Source organism: Sphaerodactylus townsendi, linkage group LG01 (genome assembly GCF_021028975.2).
Source record: "Sphaerodactylus townsendi isolate TG3544 linkage group LG01, MPM_Stown_v2.3, whole genome shotgun sequence".
Lineage (NCBI taxonomy): Eukaryota > Metazoa > Chordata > Lepidosauria > Squamata > Sphaerodactylidae > Sphaerodactylus > Sphaerodactylus townsendi.
Genome location: NC_059425.1, coordinates 23081215 through 23100797, shown reverse-complemented (window position 1 = coordinate 23100797; position 19583 = coordinate 23081215). Strand labels below are relative to the sequence as shown.

Genomic DNA, 19583 nt, shown 5'->3' with positions numbered 1-19583 from the left:
GTATAAGAGCCCTAACTACAGACCCAAAAGGAAATCTTGACCCCATTTTCCCCACCCCCCAGTCTTTTCTGTTTCTGCTGCTGGCTGAAATGATGTGACGTGCTGGAATGTTCATAAACATCCTCAGCCAAATGGCCAGCAAATGATAGCCCCTGGACTAAAGCCCCCTCCTGAAGTTTTCAAGCCAAATGCCAAATACACTTATGGAATGTGGACTGCAAAAACAACATTTACTGGCAAATGGGTTTAGAAGAGGTGGTGCTTGGCAGGGGATGATGCTGGCCGGGGATGATGGGAAATATAGCCCATAACATCTGGAGGGCCGCGAGTTTGACACCTGTGGCATAGGTCATTTCCGCACGACAAAATTATACCTGTGTACCACTGTTAACCTGGGTCTATTTTATCACAGGGCGTCCATTTGCATGGCTGCCCATTTTTTGAAGGAATCCAGTGAAGACCAAGAGGAAATACTCCAGCTTGTTTTGCACGAGCCTGGGACTTCTGTATTTACTTTGCAAGCATATTTGAGCATGCCTGGTGTCCCGCGTTCTGATTGGCTGCTGTTTTTGAGTGGCAGCTGCAAGCATTTCTCAGCATGCCTGGTGTCCCACGTTCTGATTGGCTGTTGTTTTTGAGTGGCAGCTTGAATGAACATCAGGCAGGGAGATCAGGCGGCTGGGCGGGAAAAACAAACCCGATTCGTGTTCACACTGTAGCAGGCTCTAGCGGGCTCACCCAGGAATTTTTTAAAAGAACCACCAATTTGGCAGTTTTCTGATACGGATGAGGGAAATATTGCGGGACAAACCTGCTTTAGGACCGGTAACTGTGCAGAATTCTTGGCTGCACAGGGATATTTTTCTTGCCCAGCCCAGAATATTTTGACCATGCAGAAATGACCGGCATAGAATGTGAAGAAAGAATGCAACTTCTGTAAATGAGGTGCAAGATCAGTTTGGTGGGTAAGAGCCTGACATAGGCCTTGAGAAAGAATGGGTACAATAGATGGGATGGGGAGAGGTGATGACCACCCTTTTAAAAAAAGGTAAATCCCAAGCCAATTCAGCAGTGCAGGGCTGGGAGAACGAGAGTGTGTTTGGCACAATTTTTTTGATGGGCAACAATTGTGGGATAGAGAAACAAAAGTCACTAGTGCAATGAATGAGGCATGGATGATGGCGTGCACTCTTTCAGGAGCCGCCCTCGGAGTGTCCATGCAGCGAACATGACACAAACTCTCCTTGGAAAAACACCGAGTGTGCGTGTGAGTGGCCTGAAAGCCTTTCAGCCTTAATGTGGTCCGCCTTCCTGCTGTCACTCTGTGCCAAGAGAACTGGCTCATTCAGCACCTTGGAGAGCGTCTGGAAGAGGCCGAGGGTTGGAAGGGGTTAACTTCAAGTGTTGTCCAAGTTCTATTGCTTTGTCTAGACTACTCAGCCTGGGAAGGAACAGAAAGTACATTCATAATCAACACTCCCGACAGCTTTTGCTGTCCTATCCCTTGAGAGATCAAAGTCATTTACAGACACAAGTCGGTATCAAGAGCCACATTTGGCAGAATGGAGGAACTGAGGCACATGGAAACAGGGGGAAGGAAGATCCAGGGGTGCTTAGTGCCCATGTTAGCACATCCCAAACTGTCCCCCTGTTTCTATATTCGAAATGTAAACCAATTTCTGGCCAGGTGAACTGTCGAGGCTTCCTTTCAAAGAACCTGAAGGTTTGACGCTTGGGGTATTCTGCAGGGAATTCTCTGAGAATTATCCCAACAATGTGCAAACTTTTGTGCCCCTGAAAAAGGGCTGAATTGTGCCCAGATACATCTATGCCCCTTGGAGCAACAAAGCCAGATATAGGGGTGATTACCCCTGGATCAAAATGTGAACAATGGTGTCACCCTGGGAAGGAGCAGGACACAATGTCATGCTTTGACATAGTTTGTAGTGTAGGTGACAGGAGCGAGGAAATGCCAAAAGCATCCCCTCTGGAGCTCATTCTTCCAACCTGCAGCCAGACACATTTTGTGCACTGAGGGGAAAAAATGTTCCAGCAGGAACGATGCTGTTGTGCAGCTGGGCCTTTACGGTTTCCCAAGAAGCTCCAAAAAACCCAAACAGGTAGGTAGGAAAAACAGCACTTTCACAACATTCAAAATCCCAAGGCTTCTTTGACTGGGAGCCATGACAGTTGCAGAAGGCTAGGGTATGTTTTGAAATGTGTGCTGCAGGCCACAAGAATGCTAACTATTCAGGGTCTGCACCTGACCTGGGAATCAATCCAAGTAGACCCATCAATCCAAGTAGACCCATCAATCCAAGTAGACCCATTCCATCCAGAGAGGGATTACAAATCCAAGGTTACAGCTCTGCTTTATCCATTACACCCCCTTCCTGGGGATCCAAACAGAGCCCAGGCATCTCCATTTTCAGCTTCCTACAACTGTCCCCTCTCTGAATTGGGCACACAGCCCAGAAGTCTTGGTTCCAGTACTCTACCCACCCGCCCCTTCCCAAAACAAGAGCAAGCAGAAGAACTCAACACCAACACAATCCATCGGGATAAATATGGTGATGATTGAGGCAGGAGCAGATATAGCTCAAGATGTTCTTTCTACTATGAATGTGTTTCTAGAAGCTCGGAACCAGACTCTGGCTGTAGACATCAACCCCCAAATGCTTCTTTCCAGATGTGATTTTGGATTCCGCCTTGATTCAGTTTGGTTTGAGGCTACTCCACTCAAAGCTCAGTTCCCGAATCTGAGCAACACCTTCAAGTACCCACCAACTTCTTCAGTTGACCTTGCCTATTGTGGCCAATAGTTCTGGGAGATGATGGCTGTCAGCTTTCCCACAGGCCTATTGGGTCAACCAGAGAAGCCAACACCCTACCTGTTCTTGCTTGTCAAAAGGATTTAAGTCAACACTGTGCAAGGTCACTGGTCATAGAAGACATGAAGAGACTGTCAAAGTGCAGCATATCCCCTGCCCCTGCCAACAATATGGATTTAAAGATCTATTCCTTCCACCCTGAAGTTGTTGTTGGTTGGCTGGAACTCTGTGTCCAAGCTCAGCTAGGATCATAAATATGGTGGCTATGAGATGGGACACCAAAGAGAGAGAAGAGGAGGAAGACACAGAGACCCAACTACAAAGACAGGATGGGCTCGGAGGCCAAAAGAGAGCAGGAACACCGTTTTGCCTTTTTGGGGGGCGGTCCCAGCCTTTTTAACTGGCCACGGAGTCCCCAGGTGTGATCAGACTCTGAAAACTGACCAGCTGCTTCATCTGTTCCGGTTGCATTGAGTGCCTCCTCAGAAGCCGCTTGGCCTTTGGAGAAGAGGGGGCTACCGGGATCAGCCCTTTGTGGACTGGCGAGGGAGGCCTTCCGTTGGGCCGGATGTCACGAAGGGGAGGGTGGGGGTTGAAGTTGAGAGGCGGCAGGAAGCCAGGGCGGGTGTGGGCGATGTGATCTAGCAGCAGGGTCCCAGAGCCCCTCCTCTCAAGGAGGCCCGGGGTCCTGCGTCGTATCATGTTGGGCGAGACGGAGTTGGGGATGCTTTCCAAACTCTCCCGCGAGGAATTGGCTGGCAGAGTCAGCGGAGAGGCATTGTACTTCCTCCTCTCCACAGAAACACGGCCTGAATCGGGTGAGCCAGGGATGGAGTCTGGGCAGAGGGAATCGGATTCGTAATGCTCCAGGCAGTTCAGCTTGGGGTGGGCCACACCCCGCGGGCCAGGACCTGGGCCACCCTCTGGGGTTTCAGGAGCTGTGCTGTGCCGGGAGACAGGCTGGTGGAAGTGGCTGAAATGGACTTTTTCCGCCCACGCAGCTTCCTGGCTGAAGGTGTTGTCTCCTGATGCATGATGGGAAGCCATTTTGAGGCAGGATGACTCTTGGCCTTCCATGCTGTGCCTCCGTGACAGGGGCGGCCTCTTGGAGAGGCTCAACCCGTTCATCTCAGCCGTCATCCTCTCCTCTGGGGTCCAAGCTTTTTCCTGATGAGAAGCGGCCAGAACTGAGGGAGCCACCAATCCCCACGGCTCTGAGTTCAGCCTTTTCAGCTGCTTGGGCCGGCCTTTGGGTGGGAGGGCTGAGGTTTTTTCCTCACCTTCCTTCCCTTTGCCATGGGGGATGGGGTTACAAGTGAGTCTGGTTGCCATGGTGAAGTTGAATACGTCTCGCTCCTCTTCCTTCTCACTGCCTCCTGGGGACTGGGTGGTCCTCACCTCAATGTCCGAGGGTGACATACACAGAGCAGGCGAATGCTTATCTACGATACCTGGCGATGGTGGTGAATTCAGGTACTGCTTGGTCTTCTTAGTCCCTGAAGGGGATGTATCTGTGGTGATAATGATTACTTCCTTCCCCTTAGCCTTACAGGCATCCAGCAGTACCTGTAATGTTGCCCGGTCCCCTTTGTTGATGGCATAAACCAAAGCCGACGCCCCCGAATAATCCTTGGCGCTGGGATCTGCCCCATGATCCAGTAAGATGGTGGCTACCTTCGCCCCAGCTCCATCGGCGCAGGCGTGCATCAGTGCGGACTTCCCCGTCTTATCAGGAATGTTTGGGTCAGCTCCATTCTCCAGGAGGTACCTCACCATGCGGGGCTTGTTCTGTGGGTCCTCATAGGGGGCTATGCAGGCAGCAATGAGGGGGGTCTCTCCCTGCGTGTTGCCCTCATTAATGTAGGCCCCTCCCTCTAGCAGCAAGCGGGTAAGCCGGAATTTGCCTTGCCAAACAGCTTTCAGCAGAGCGTTGCCTTCGGTATGAACCATGGTGGCAGGCGACTCTTGGCTGGAGGGCGGGATGGAAAGGTCATAGGACAGAGACAGGAGAGGAGCCGGGCATTTCAGAGCACGCAGCAACCTGCAAAGAGAGAGAAAGGGTGTGTGTGAAGAAACATGAGGATTAGTACTCAGAGGCGTAGCTGGGCCAAACTGCGCCCGGTGCGCATTCTATACTGTCCTCCCCCCATGGGCCCCCCACAGCGCCACCCTCTGCAGCACCCCCACCCCCTTCCCATACTTACCTTAGTTCCTTTCCTTTTTGAGAACTTTTTCAGGCGGCAAAAGGCCTGTTCTCAGTAAAAAAAAAAAAAGCCAGATGGGAACTACACTTCCCAGGAGACCTTGTGAGCCCCAAGGTCTCCTGGGAACTGTAGTTCCTCAGGCCATTTTACTGCGAACAGGCCTTTTGCAGCCTGAAAAAGTTCAAGAAAAAGGAAAGGAACTAAGGTAAGTGTGGGAAGGGGGTTGGGTGGCGCCGTGGGGGGAAGGGGGAGGGACCTGGGGGCAATTTTCTGTGCCCCCCAGGCATGCGCCCAGTGCACGGCACACACCCTGTCCCCTTGTAGCTCCGCCACTGTTATTACTGTACTTCTGTTGTTATTGCACAGAAATGCTTCTTACTTGCTCGCTCAGGGATGCCCACTCCAGCTTGGAAAATACCTGGCAGAGGTGCATCCAGGGAAAATGTAGCCTGGTGCAATATCTGAGTTTTCCGCCCTCCCTCCCACCCCGGTGTAGGTGGCCACCCTCCCCCACCACAACCAAACAACTTTTTTTGCACCAGGTCTTGAAGTCAGTGTATGGACCCGGGGGAAGGAGGCGGGGTGTGGGGGTGATTTTTCAGCCCCCCATGTGACTAAATGGCCACAGCCCGGGGACATTTGACCCCATATGCAGAGGTGGGATCCAGCAGGTTCTCACAGGTTCCCGAGAGTAGGTTACTAATTATTTGTGTGTGCCGAGAGGGGGTTACTGGGTGATTTTGCCACGTGATTTTTGCCTTAGTTACACCCCTCCTCCGCTCCTCAGCAGTATTGCAGAACTTTTAGCTTTTGTGCCCAGCAGGAGGTGCACTGGCGCGGCGTGGCAGCCTTCCGCGCGGCATTCGCTTTCCCCGCCTACCGGCACAGCGACTATGTCCTTGTCACAGCCCCGCCCAGGAATGCCCCACCCCCAGAATGCCCGGGGCACACCCCCATCGTGCCCTACCCAGCCCCATTGGCACTACGCCACAGTTTGAATCCCACCACCATGGGAACCTGTTACTAAAATTTTTGGATCCCACCACTGCCCATATGTTCCCCTGGGCGGAACGCTCCTGGTCACAGGCAAGGCAAGTGAAAAATAAAAGCAGAAACTGCTCCCCTTCGGCAATTCCCTGCTTCCTGTTACACAGGGTACTATGAGACTGGAGCCAAAACACTGGGAAATGGGCTAACAGCAAATTATATGTTCCTCACGTACTTCCCTCAAGCTGATCATGGACTGTTTGGGGAGGTTTGTACCCCCTGCTTTCCACCCCCATGTTGTTTTCCCCCTGGGTGCCACAATTAGCCCTGTTGGGAAACTGACATATCACCTAATGCCCCAGCAAGTGATATGGTCCTGAGGACATTTCTGGGTTGGAAAATGATGCAGAAAAGGGGGGGGGGGTCTAAGCACTTTTGATCATGCATCATGCTGCTGATCTGAATCAGGCCCCTCCTGAGCATCTGGGAACCACAGAGCACATCTGTGACCCAACCCAAAGATATAACTGGGAAGCATGTTTAGTTAAACCTGCATTGCAGCTATAAAGGGACTATTCAGTATAAGGCAAATTCACACATTCACCTAGTTCTGTGGTGGCGAACCTTTGGCACTCCAGATGTTATGAACTACAATTCCCATCAGCCTCTGCCACCATGGCCAATTGACCATGCTGGCAGGGGCTGATGGGAATTGTAGTCCATAACATCTGGAGTGCCAAAGGTTCGCCACCACTGATTAGTTCTTTCCACCTTTCTTATGGTTTTCAATTCTTTCTTTTGGCTTTCAATGACCATTGGGGCCAAGTCAAGAGTAAATAGCACCCACTCGCCTGGATCTTTCCGTCACTTGAGTACTTTTGAAAATAAATAAAACATTCCTTGAATGAAACAAAACCTGATTACATTTATTGCAGCTACAAATGGGTACCGTTTAATTCCCATCCAGCAAATGAGCAAAGAATATCTGGCCGCTATTTTACAGACTGTTATAAATACCGAGTCTGAGATTCAGTCGTTCAATGTGTTCCAAGAGGTACCCCCTCCACCTGAGCCTGAGAAAATATTGACAAAGCATTCACAGTTTCAGTAAGACAACCACGTCTAATATATGCTAATTTCTCCATTTCAGCTACATGGAGCATTGTTCATAAAATCTTTTTTGTTCTGCTACACTATTCATCCTCCACTGCCTGAAACACACCTTTTTTGTGAGTCTGTTAATAACCTTCGTTTGATTTCATTCTGTATTCCTTTGTGCTTTACATAGAGCAGTAACACACCACTGGTTTCTCCTGCATAGCTTAGCCTTTTGACCTCTCTCTCTCTGTATATTGCTCCCTTTCTCTCTGAGCTCAGGATTTATCTGCCAGCTGACTTAACTTAGACATCAATAACTCTTCCCCACAAAAGATTATAAGTGGTTCCATCTTCAAGGTCATGCAGGACTCTTACTTCGTTTTATTTGCATGGTAGTTTCCCTTCCGCATAGTCATGCACTAATGGGAAGGGGACTGAATGCAGAGATTGCACACAAAAGGCACTACGCTTCCCCTCGAGCATCTCCCCGATCAAGTAGCATTGCTGAGAAAATCCGCTGCCTGATATTCTTGGAGAGCTGCAGGTAGACAGACCTGGGTTAGAACCACCACTAGTTTGCACCTGTGGATCAGGCTGCCAGATAATAAGGCCGCCCATCATGAATTTCTTGTAGGAGCGCTGAGAAAGGGGTCTTTCTGAAACCTTAGAAGGTTGCTTGTTCACATCCAGCTATCTTATACCGAATCAGATCACTGTTCCTTTCTGGTTGGTACTGTCTACTCTTTCACAACACCTACTATGTGATCCTTTTAGAGCCAGCGGTTCTTAGTGGTTAAGAGCAGGTGGATTCTAATCCAGAGAACCGGGTTTGATTCGCTACTCCTCCATCTGAGTGGCAGAGGCTTATCTAGTGAACCAGATGTGTTTCCGCACTCCTACATTCCTGCTGGGTGACCTTGGGCTAGTCCTCTCAGAACTCTCTCAGCCTCACCGACCTCACAAAGTGTCTGTTGTGGGGAAAGGAAGGGAAAGGAGCTTGCAAGCCACCTGGAACCTCCTTACATGAAAGGTGAGATATAAATCCAAAACTCTTCTCTCTCTCTTGTAACTGTTTTAGCTGAATGGAACTTCCATGTTCAGAGGCAGCCCACCTCCTGAGTAAGAAGAAGAAGAATAAGAAGTCTGGATTTATATCCCCCCTTTCTCTCCTGTAGGAGACTCAAAGGGGCTCACAATCTTCTTTCCCTTCCCCCCACAATAAACAGCCTGTGAGGTAGGTGGGGCTGAGAGAGCTCCGAAGAACTGTGACTAGCCCTAGGTCACCCAGCTGGCATGTGTTGGAGTGCACAGGCTAATCTGGTTCACCAGATAAGCCTCCACAGTTCAAGTGGCAGAGCAGAGAATCAAACCTGGTTTCCAAATTAGAGTGCACTTGCTCTTAACCGCTACACCATGCTGGCATTATACCTCTTTGGGGTTTCTCCCCTCTGCAAACCCTGCCCTCTCCAAGCTCTACTCCCAACATCTCCAGGAATTCCCAAACTAAGAGTTGGAAACCCTACCACAGGGGCTGTGACAGCTATTGACTGTACCACTGCAGTCCTAGAGGGGCAGGACAGGCAAAAGGTCCTTAGGAAGGATGAGAAGTATCAGGTCTCCAGGAAACAGAGGAGACAGCAGCTGGAGAGAGCCACAAACCCAGGAAAGGAGGAGAGTTAAGAAACAGCCAGAGGAATGGAATGGGGAGCTGGTCAGAGGAAAGGGTCTGAGAGGGGAAGGATAACTGAGAGGGGAAGGAGAGCAGCAGTGGCGTAGTTGGTTAAGAGCAGGTGCATTCTAATCTGGAGGAACCGGGTTTGATTCCCTGCTCTGCCACCTGAGCTGCGGAGGCTTATCTGGGGAATTCAGATTAGCCTGTGCACTACCACACACGCCAGCTGGGTGACCTTGGGCTAGTCACAGTTCTTCTGAGCTCTCTCAGCCCCACCTACCTCACAGGGTGTTTGTTGTGAGGGGGGAAGGGCAAGGAGATTGTAAGAGAAAGAGGGGATATAAATCCAAACTCCTCCTCCTCCTCCTCTTCTTCTAACAGAAAATGAAGAGAGATGCATGGAGGAAGGTTTTTAAACTACCTCTTGCGCCAATATGTTAACAGCAATTAAGATAAGCTTTTCTGAAGTCTGGGTGCCAAGCATTTCACAAGGAGGGTGACCTCCTCTGTTAGGGCTGCAAGGGACCTGAGTTCCCTGGCAAGCTTTCTGAAGTTACAGGTAGTTAGGTTTGCACCTGAAGGCACCTCAGTCTCCTGCACAGAGAGCCTTTGACCTTTGATCTGGCCAATCCAGCAGTCATCGTCTGGATTCTTTCCAGCTTCTTCCTGTCTTTTCTAGAGTGGGAGAATGTCCTCCCAATTTCTTCCAGCGGTTGCCAATTTAGCTACCCCCACTGAGGCATGGTGCCTGCCAATTCACATGCTGTTATGCGGGTGCAATTGGCAGATTTTTCTCAGTTCTGTGTCCACAGCAGCCTGCTTTGAGTCATAATCCCATCAGCCCGAGCCAGAACAGAAAAGGGTAATTAATTCATATTCTAGAGATTTGCTTCCCCATTCCTTGAACGCTGGGGAAAATGGGGAAAAAAGGGGCAGTTTTGCAAAGATTGTTTTCCTTCGCAGGAAGGAGTGCTGAAGAATCACAGGGAATGCAGCTATTTTCTTTGTGTGAGTGGATCCCTCATGCAAACTGCACTTGGCACAGGAAAACTCAAACTGCATGGGCCATCACTGCGAAGGTATGGGGTAAATCCCCGGGTAGCAGAGTTGTACAACACACTGGAACGCAGTAGGAACTCAGACGCACACAGCAGCTCAGCTTCACAGAAGCAGTCCTACTTTTATGAGTTCACAAAATGTTGCTCTCACAGACAAAGTGCTCCGCCAGGCAGTGCGAAGACAAGTGTCTCACAAACCTGTGTACAGTGCTGACTTATATATGGTTTACTGTCCAATCACAGTTCTGTACCAATTAAGCCCAGAATGAGGCTGTGTCATGTGACAACTGTCATCTAGATTTTGCTGATCAGATGCTAACATGACAGTGCTCTAACAAGCACAGCCTAATCTCTTTACCATTTATGCATGCAATACTTTCCCCATGGCTGAGAAGCAGTTGATTCTCTAACTTTACTTTGCAGTAGGGTTTTCCGGCATTTTTTTGTTTGTTTACATAGGTTACCCCTCTTCAAAGTGACCCTAGATCAGCCAATCCAACACTTTGCCCACCTGCCACTTCTCTGTTGTTTCCATACAATCTCCATATGGGGAGTGGGCCTGCCAACTTTTTTTTTTGCCAACCGCCTTTTTGTTATTGTTGTCATCTTTGGTCTAGAATTAGTTTGCTAGACCAGCCTTGCCAGTTTCAAAGGATTCACCACTTCAGGGATAGGCCTTCACCACTAGAATTTTCAAAAAGAAGAAGCCCTTAACGATCATCCTGAAAAAGTGTGGGAGGAATTACTGTGGAGTGGGCAGGGGAAGGCGGGGAGGAGCAAGAAAACCCAGGGAAAGTTAAACACATGGTGATCTCCTTCTCTTTCCCTGTGAAGGGAGAGAAAAAGTCTCACTTTAAGCCTGTTAGGAAACCATGGGGATTCTCTGATCTGACAGCGGGGCAAGTGTCAAAGAAGGGGAAATGGATGTGTAACTGGGAATCAAACCCAAAGGGAATGTACGCTCTCAGCGAAGGAGACCACTCATGCACAAATGCCCTTAAAGTTAAACAACGGAAGATTACAAGAACTGCAATTGAGAACTGATGGTTACAGACTTCCAAAAGTCATCTGGGAATAATAAATGCAGCATTTTCCCAGGGTTTGTCCCCAGAATCTGTTAAGCAGATGTGCATTGGGGTCCCCAGGCGAAACTAGTTCCCCAGGTTCATGGGGCTCAATTTGGATTGGGATCACCGCATGCAGAGAGAAGAGGGATGTAAGTCTTTCTCCCTGCACCATTTTCCCAGCCACGAAATGGCTCCCTGGGGCAATTTTAGGCTTGGCAAATGGCCCAGTGGGGAAGGCAGATGCCCCCTTTTCCTGTGCATCTCAATTAGGGTTGCTGACTCCAGGCTTGGAAATTCCTGGGGATTTGGGGTGGAGACTGGGCATGGTGACATTTGGGGAGGGGAGGGACTTCAAAGCGGTAGAATGCCAGAGTCCGCCTTCCTATGCAACCATTTCCCCCCAAGGGAGCTGATTTCTGTCACCTGGAGATCTCCAAGCCACATCTGGACATTGCCTCAGTCCCAATCCAAATCAGCTCCCCAGCACGCAGGCACACACCCGAGAATCAATCTCTGCACATGACCTCCCAGCACACATCTGCCTGATAGACCTGGGCAAACCCAGGGCTACACCTTAGGGAAGACAAGACAAGAGGATCCTGCAACAGAATGGCTGAACTATTTCTATTCCAAATTGCTTCAAAAAGACATTTGCAGCAGTGGCGTAGTTGGTTAAGAGCAGGTGCATTCTAATCTGGAGGAACTGGGTTTGATTCCCCGCTCTGCCGCCTGAGCTGTGGAGGCTTATCTGGGGAATTCAGATTAGCCTGTGCACTCCCACACATGCCAGCTGGGTGACCTTGGGCTAGTCACAGTTCTTCTGAGCTCTCTCAGCCCCACCTACCTCACAGGGTGTTTGTTGTGAGGGGGGAAGGGCAAGGAGATTGTAAGGGGATATAAATCCAAACTCCTCCTCCTCCTCCTCCTCCTCCCTCCCCCCCCCCTCCCCCCCTCCCTCCCTCCCTCCTCCCTCCCTCCCTCTTCTTCTTCTTCTTCTCTTCTTCTTCTTCCTCCCTCCTCCCTCTTCTCTTCTTCTTCTTCTTCTTCTTCTTCTTCTTCTTCTTCTTCTTCTTCTTCTTCTTCTTCTTTTTTGAATAGCAGAGTAGTGGGAGGGACTCAATGGAATTGTTGTGGAGTAAGGAATTTGTTAAAGGCCGAGCTAATTTGGCTTATAAATTCTACTCTGGACTATCATCCATGGCTAATGGAGCAGGAAGAGTCTCCTGTCCCCCAATCATTGCAGGCCATGCACGGTGGCCACCATTTGACCCCAAAATTAAGATGGATTGAATTGTGGCGCTTGGCAACCCGCAGAGGAAATCTCACCTCACAAAGGCTTTTGCTTGATATTTTCCCTCCTGAGCCACTGAGTTTACATTATACAAGGAAGCGCGTTAGGACAAACCACGTTGAGACTCTGCAGATAGAGGAAAACAGGATAGAACCACCAAGTTTCTTCTCCCTCAGAGCTTTGCTCAGTGACACAGAATTCACAAAGGTCATTTCACTCATCTCCCAGAATTGGTGCAAAAGAAGAAGAGCTTGGATTTATACTCCACCTTTCTCAAGGTGGCTTACAAGCTTCTTTCTCTTCCTCTCTCTACAACAGACACTTTGTGGGGCTGAGAGAGTTCTGAAGAACTGTGACTAGCCCAAGGTCACCCAGCAGGAAGATAGGAGTGCGGAAACACATCTGGTTCACCAGATAAGCCTCTGCCACTCTGGTAGAGAAGTGGGGAATCAACCCCGGTTCTCCAGATTAGAATCTACCTGCTCTTAACCACTACGCCACGTTGGTTGTGTAGAAAGACCAGAGATCAGTTTTGAAACCACTTCTGACTCAAATGATGACCAGGAACAGTGGCTAAATTCACCAGAGCCACGTAAGGCACTTCTCAGCCCCGTGGCGCAGACTGGCAAGCTGCAGTACTGCAGTCAAAGCTCTGCTTATGACCTTTTGATCCCGACAGAAGTCAGTTTCAGGTAGCTGCCTCAAGGAGCACTTCCGCACATGCAGAATAATGCACTTTCACTCCCCTTTCACAATTGTTTGCAAGTGGATTTTGCAATAAAAGTGGGTTTTGCAGTAAAATCCAGCTGCAACGTGCACTGAATGTGGATTGGAAGTGCATTATTCTGCGTGTGCGGAAGTTGCCAAGGTTGATTCAGCCTTCTGTCTTTCCAAGACTAGTAAAACGAGTACCCAGCTTGCTTGGGGTAAAATGCAGGTGACTGGGGAAGTCAAAGGCAAACCATCCGCTAAATAAAGTCTTGCCTTGTAAACATTGTGATGTGATGTCACCCCATAGGTCAGTAATGACCTGACGCTAGCACGGAGGACTACCTTTACCTTCACCAGTTCCCCTCTCCCTGTGGGTGTGCTTGTGACAATCAGAAGGGCAGTTTAACATGTGCTTGTGAGAAACAGGACGGTGGTTCGATACAGTTTCCAAACGGATCAAATGCCACGCAGTAAGGCTGCATCCCACAATTCACCTTTCTGTGTTTTCCATCACACTTAGGGGAGTCATAAAAACATGTCTTCTCAGCCCAATCTTTTCCTATGTGGCTGTTAAACCACACCCATTCTCTGGATCCAGGGTTGTCATCCTCCGAGTTGTGACTGGAAATCTCCTGGGATTACAATTGATCACCAGGGGGGGAGGGGAGGAGGAGGAGGAGGAGGAGGAGAAGAAGAAGAGGAGGAGGAGGAGGAGGAAGAGTTTGGATTTATACCTCACCTTTCTCTCCTGTAAGGAGATTCAAGGTGGCTTACAAACTCCTTTCCCTTCCCCTCCCCACAACAGACACCTGGTGAGGTAAGTGGGGATGAGAGAGTTCAGAGAGAACTGTGACTAGCTGAAGGTCACCCACCAGGAATGTAGGAGTGTGGAAACACATCTGGTTCACCGGATAAGCCTCTCCCATTCAGAGATCAGTTCACATGGAGAAAATGGCTGCTTTGGAAGATGGCATTATAACCTGCTGAGGTCCCTCTCTTCTCTTCTTCTCCTCTCCAAACCCTGCCCTCTTCAGGGTCCACTCCCCAAATCTCCAGGTATTTCCCAACCCAGAGCAGGCAACTCTATCTGGCTCCCTTACCTTGCTTGAGAGCTGGCTTCTCTTCAAGACTAGGCCGCTATTCAAAAAGACAAGGCTGCCCAGAGGGTTTGGGGGATCTGGGGTTGCTACCCTCTACAAGAAGCCTCACTCTTCCTGGTGAAGCTCCAGACTAGCTCAATGGCCTCGTTTTACTTACCTGAGGCTAGGTGCCCTTCAGCTTGTGCCACCAAACCTGACTCATTTTCCGTCTACACCGTCATTGCTTGCTGTCTTTGCGACATTTTCATAATCCCCTGCCTCACCTGCTTAACGTCCCTTTATTCCTTCATCCGTGCACCCAAATTGAGCCAACAAGTGATGCTTTGCTTTTTTCCCCTCTTACATGGGGATACGCGGAATAGGGATGGCGTTTCTTCTCTTCAGTACCTGTTCCAAATTCCCAGCACTTTCTGCCAAAGATTTCCTCTTGACAGAGAGAAAATTGTTGCCAGAGAGAAATTTTTCTCTCTTTCTCACAATACTAGAACCAGGGGGCACCCATTGAAAATGCTGGGGGGAGGAATTAGGACTAATAAAAGGAAACACTTCTTCACGCAACGTGTGATTGGTGTTTGGAATATGCTGCCACAGGAGGTGGTGATGGCCACTCACCTGGATAGCTTTAAAAGGGGCTTGGACAGATTTATGGAGGAGAAGTCGATTTATGGCTACCAATCTTGATCCTCTTTGATCTGAGATTGCAAATGCCTTTAACAGTCCAGGTGCTCGGGAACAAGAGCCGCAGAAGGCCATTGCTTTCACATCCTGCATGTGCGCTCCCAAAGGCACCTGGTGGGCCACTGCGAGTAGCAGAGAGCTGGACTAGATGGACTCTGGTCTGATCCAGCTGGCTTGTTCTTATGTTCTTATGTTCTCTGTAGCCATTTTCTGAGACTCAGGCCCCTTCCGCACATGCAAAACAATGCGTTTTCAAACCACCTTCACAACTGTTTGCAAGTGGATTTCGCTCTTCCGCACAGCTTCAAAGAGCACTGAAAGCAATTTGAAAGCGCATTATTCTGCATGTGCGGAATAAGCCTCAGTCTCACAGGTCCTCGGGGTGAGGTTTGCAGGCGTTCTCCATAATTCACTCAGAAAAGACTGGTGCCACACAGCTACTAGGACTTTACCCCTGAAGTAATTGCCACAGAACACTGTTTTCCTGTGACACGGTTCCCTGTGCTCATTCACTATCTGAATTCCTTCTGTAGGCTTGGGGTTCTCTCTACAGATCACCTGCCCAGCTACAGAATTGCTCCTCGTTCTTTTCTCTCAGCAACTAGAATTGTAAGCCTGTCCAAACAATCTTATCTCTATTGCCACCCAGATGTAAAGAAAAAAATTATCTCACTATGATTGGTTTAGACTTCCTTGCTGTTGGAGTGAAGGCCTAGTGGTTCACCCTAAGCCTCCCATTCAGTCTTCTGAGGACACATTTTAAAGCCTGTGTAAATAATTAATTTGACCTGTTCCAGTCACTTGGCACACCAAACAAGTGATTATTCCATTTCACATCAATGTATAATATTCACTTCATGGTTTATTCATTTATACCCTGCCTTTCTCAGTGATAGGGACCCAAAGCAGCTCACGTTTTATCTTCGTAACAACATTTTTTCCTCATGACATTTTTTCCCTCAAAACAACAACCTTGTCAGATAAATTAGGCTGAGAGTATCACCCAGAAATCTTCCCAGGTCCTGAACAGCACACCACACAGACATCGTTGGGGAAGGGCCCCATTCTGCCACAAATTGTTTTGACTCAATGTCACCTTACACCCAGGAATAAGATTTGAGTCCAACAGGACCTTAAAGACCAACAACATTTCCAAGCTATAAGCGTTCAAGAATCAAAACTCCCTTCATCAATTGAAAACTTATACCTTGGAAATCCTGTTGGTCTTTAAGGTGCTGCAGAGCCTTGCTCTTTTACTGCAGACCAATACAACTACCCATCTGAACCATACACTCTAAATATACCATTTCCTCTCACATAAAATACCATTCTGGCAAAGGGGGCAGGATCCAATGGTACGTGCAGGAGCTGAGGTAAATGGTACTTGCTTCACGGGGCTTAGGACGAAAAGTTCCATTCCCTCCACCGGCAGCTCTGCGGAAGGAAGCCACACACACCTCAGGCCGAAGTCACCTTACCAGGAGAGTCCTACTCTTCTCCAGCTTGGCTGGCCCGACAGGGGATCGGAGCATACACAGCCCGGCAACCAGTTTTTCTTTCACATCTCTCTACCCCTTCTTTCTCCATCTTCTTTTCCTCTTCTCCTTCCAGACACCCTGCGTCTATATCCAGCAGCTTTGGCAAGACACAGGTTCCTCCACTATCTCATTTATACAGGTTGCAGAATGTGGCTATTCTTAGCATAGAATCTGGGTTACCTTGGCACAATGGGGTGATTCAGAGATAGTTTTAACTGCAGTCAGACCCCCTAAGGTCTCTCCTCTTTTCTGGCTGAACAGTGGTTCACAACACTAATATGGCCTCTACATACACTAAAGCAGGCTCTTAATTTGGTTACTGCTGAGGCTTTGAAGGTTCCTTTCAGGCACAATCCCTGTTGCGGGCCAGACATGCGAGAAGGTGTGCTTATTCAGAGGAGGAACTCTGTATCTGCACAGAGGCATTTCACCTATGCCAGAGTTTAGCCAAGATCCAAGCAGTAGCAGAAGCTCAGATGAAGCTAGGTCACAAGGAAATGGACTTCCATGTGCATTTCTATGCCTTAAGAATGAATGAACCAATGAATGAATGAAGAATTACTTTTCTCATCCTTGCGGGCTCCCCCCCCCCCGCCCCACACACACACCTTTCTTCCTGATCCCTCTAGGGGCACTCGAACGAAAAGTGCGAGAGCCATATATCAAATATCAGCAAAATCCATATGTCATGCTGGGAGTGTAATAAGCCATACAGTTTCATCTGTTCTGGGATTCCCAAAAATGTATCATTTATTTCCAGTGAGTAGAGCAATAATTTTAATATTTTGCTATGTATCCTTTGACATCCGTCCTTACCCCCACTTCTACACACTCACCTGCCCTCAGGGGGCTGGAAAATATTTAAAAAGCCATTTTACTTGAGGATATATCAAAATAGCTGTTGATCAGGCTGGTGAACCCCCCCCCCCCACACACACACAAAATGCAAACCTCTTTTAACCTTTCTCTCGCCCTCCTCTTCCCAACCAAATAATTGACTCATTTCTGTTTCTTCGAAGCACAGCAGGAGAAATAAGGTGTTGTCTCCTGTAGTGATATTAACGCTGAAGACTTGCCAAAAAGAAAAGAAGAATATAACCCTTCTTTTAGTCTTTATTTTCTCAGTTGTGGGGGAGGGGTTATTTTTAGGACAAGAAATGAAACTTGTTTGAAAGATTGCTAGCAAGCTGGACATTGAGAGTCCCTAGCAAGAGAGACATTAGTGGTAACAATAACTCCAAACTGTATTAATCTAAGATTTGCTTCCAGGTAGGCCTTCTCGCACTGGATGTTTGGAGATGTACAGATGAAACACAACAGTTTAAAACAGTCTCTGCATGGGTGGGGGTGGGGTGTTCTCACCTCCATTTAAGCTATAATTACATAACTACACATAAGTAAACCAGGAAAAGGGCCGTTTCATTCGGGGAATTATGCAGAATTTGTTTTACTTTTCTAAAGAGAAACCCGATACATGCGTTTCAACGAGCCAGAAATCAACAGTATTTGAGCCTTCCTGAACAGGTGTTGTGTGGGTGGTTTAAAACGGAACAGGGTATGATACATGACTGTATTGGAGTACTTTTGAAAACACCACAAATAGCCCCCCGTCTGGAACGGCAAATTGAAAGAGAGGTGGGTGAAGCGAGGCACAGCTTCTCGGTTTAGCCAGACAATAAATACATACACGCTCAGAGAGAGCGAAAGCCGAACGGATTAAATCGCCCCAGAAAGACGGTGCCAAATTTGGAGTGCACTGGAACACTGCAGGTTCCAAAATGAAAGAATCTGGCAGTGAGGGGAATATATGCATGGCTGGCGGGGCAAGCGAGAATTATATATAGCTGGTGGGGCAAGCCAGAAGGGTTTTATCCAGCTAATTTTGACAGGAATTATGTTCAAAGAATTAGGGAGTCTCCTTCTAATCTGCTGCTCCCAGCTGCTCTACAGCCCTCCTTAAAACCAAAGCAGGTCAGATTCTCTCTGATTTGGTAAGACCTACACCCCTGGAATAACACCCCAGTGTGTTTTGCTTTTCAGTTAATTGCTAATTCCCCCCGCTTCCCCCTGTTGCCACCTGGTTGGAGAGCACAACTGATTTGCACATGCATGCATTGCTACATGACTTTACACATTAAAAATCCCTTTCTCTTTGCTCTTTTATTTGTCAAAACGATCAAAGTTGTCCATGCAGACTGTTGGCCTTAAACAATCCATTACAGTAACAGCTGTCAGTTCATGCCACCATCAAACAAGACAAGCATTGTCCTTTCAACAGTACCTGGCTTCATCTTCTGATCGTCTTTGGGGTCTCTTGAAGTGGGCTGTCACGCCGCAGCCGCTCACCCGGGCTGCATGCTTCTATGCTCTTGAAAAATGTGAGAGAGGCTCTGGCGATATCGCATGCCTTGCTGTCTCCTTGGCGCACCAAACACGTGTCTTCCTCTTGCACAGAGTTATTTTTGTGTTTTGGAATGATAATATTCTCTGCCGCTTTAGGAACACCACAGAAGCAAGGCAGGTTTAGCTCAGACCAGCCATTACAAAGCAGTCTCGTAAGAAAACAGGATTTCCTTTAAGCGCTGGTTCTATCTATCTATCTATCTATCTATCTATCTATCTATCTATCTATCTATCTATCTATCTATCTATCTATCTATCTATCTATCTATCTATCTATCTATCTATCTATCTATCTATCTATCTATCTATCTATCTATCTATCTATCTATCTATCTATCTATCTATCACCTGTAGTTGGTTCACATTCACTGAGGATAGGATATTCCTGCCTGTTCTGTTTTTAGCTCCCTCACCCATTGAATGCTAGCAAGATATGCCATCAAAATACACTGCACCAATATACACATTCAGAGCGTGTGTGTGTGTGTGTGTGGATGAGGGAAGGACTGCCTCTTTTCTCTCTCTATTTCCCCCCCCCCCACCTGCCCATGGGTCTTCCAGCAGTTATGAATTCTGCGCCCCCACCTTCCACAGCAATTCCGTAGCTGTCCCTCCAGAGGATCTTGCAAATTATCCTCATCTCAGTTCAGTCTTTAGACCAGCTGTGTGGATTCGACAGCTCTCCCCTTTTATTGTCCTCTCTTTCATGTTGGTTCTGGGGTTAATTATTGTAGTACATGAAGAAGGGCTTCTGGAAAAAAAACAAAGGTTTTTTTTCCTATGAATCCTTTTGTTCAGTTCCTTAGCCCTCACCCCAAACAAAAAGCCTGCACAAATAACTGCATTTGCCAATCTGTTTCTTACACACCAGCCCCTCTTTCCTTTCTGTCCTGTCTCACAAATTGACGACATTAAGATTGGAAGCTCCTTGGGGCAAGGACCTGT

At 48.2% G+C, this 19583-nt stretch overlaps 1 protein-coding gene across 1 annotated transcript; it reads right to left on the bottom strand.

Moving 5' to 3' along the window:
• Window positions 1-615: 615 nt before the first annotated feature.
• Window positions 616-19041, bottom strand: ANKRD34A (ankyrin repeat domain 34A). The gene is made up of 2 exons (XM_048497930.1): window positions 18517-19041; window positions 616-4872 (listed from the first exon to the last, which is right to left on the bottom strand). Exon 2 carries the CDS (start codon window positions 4779-4781, stop codon window positions 3228-3230), a length of 1554 nt encoding a protein of 517 aa, XP_048353887.1. The 5' UTR covers window positions 4782-4872; window positions 18517-19041; the 3' UTR covers window positions 616-3227.
• Window positions 19042-19583: the final 542 nt, after the last annotated feature.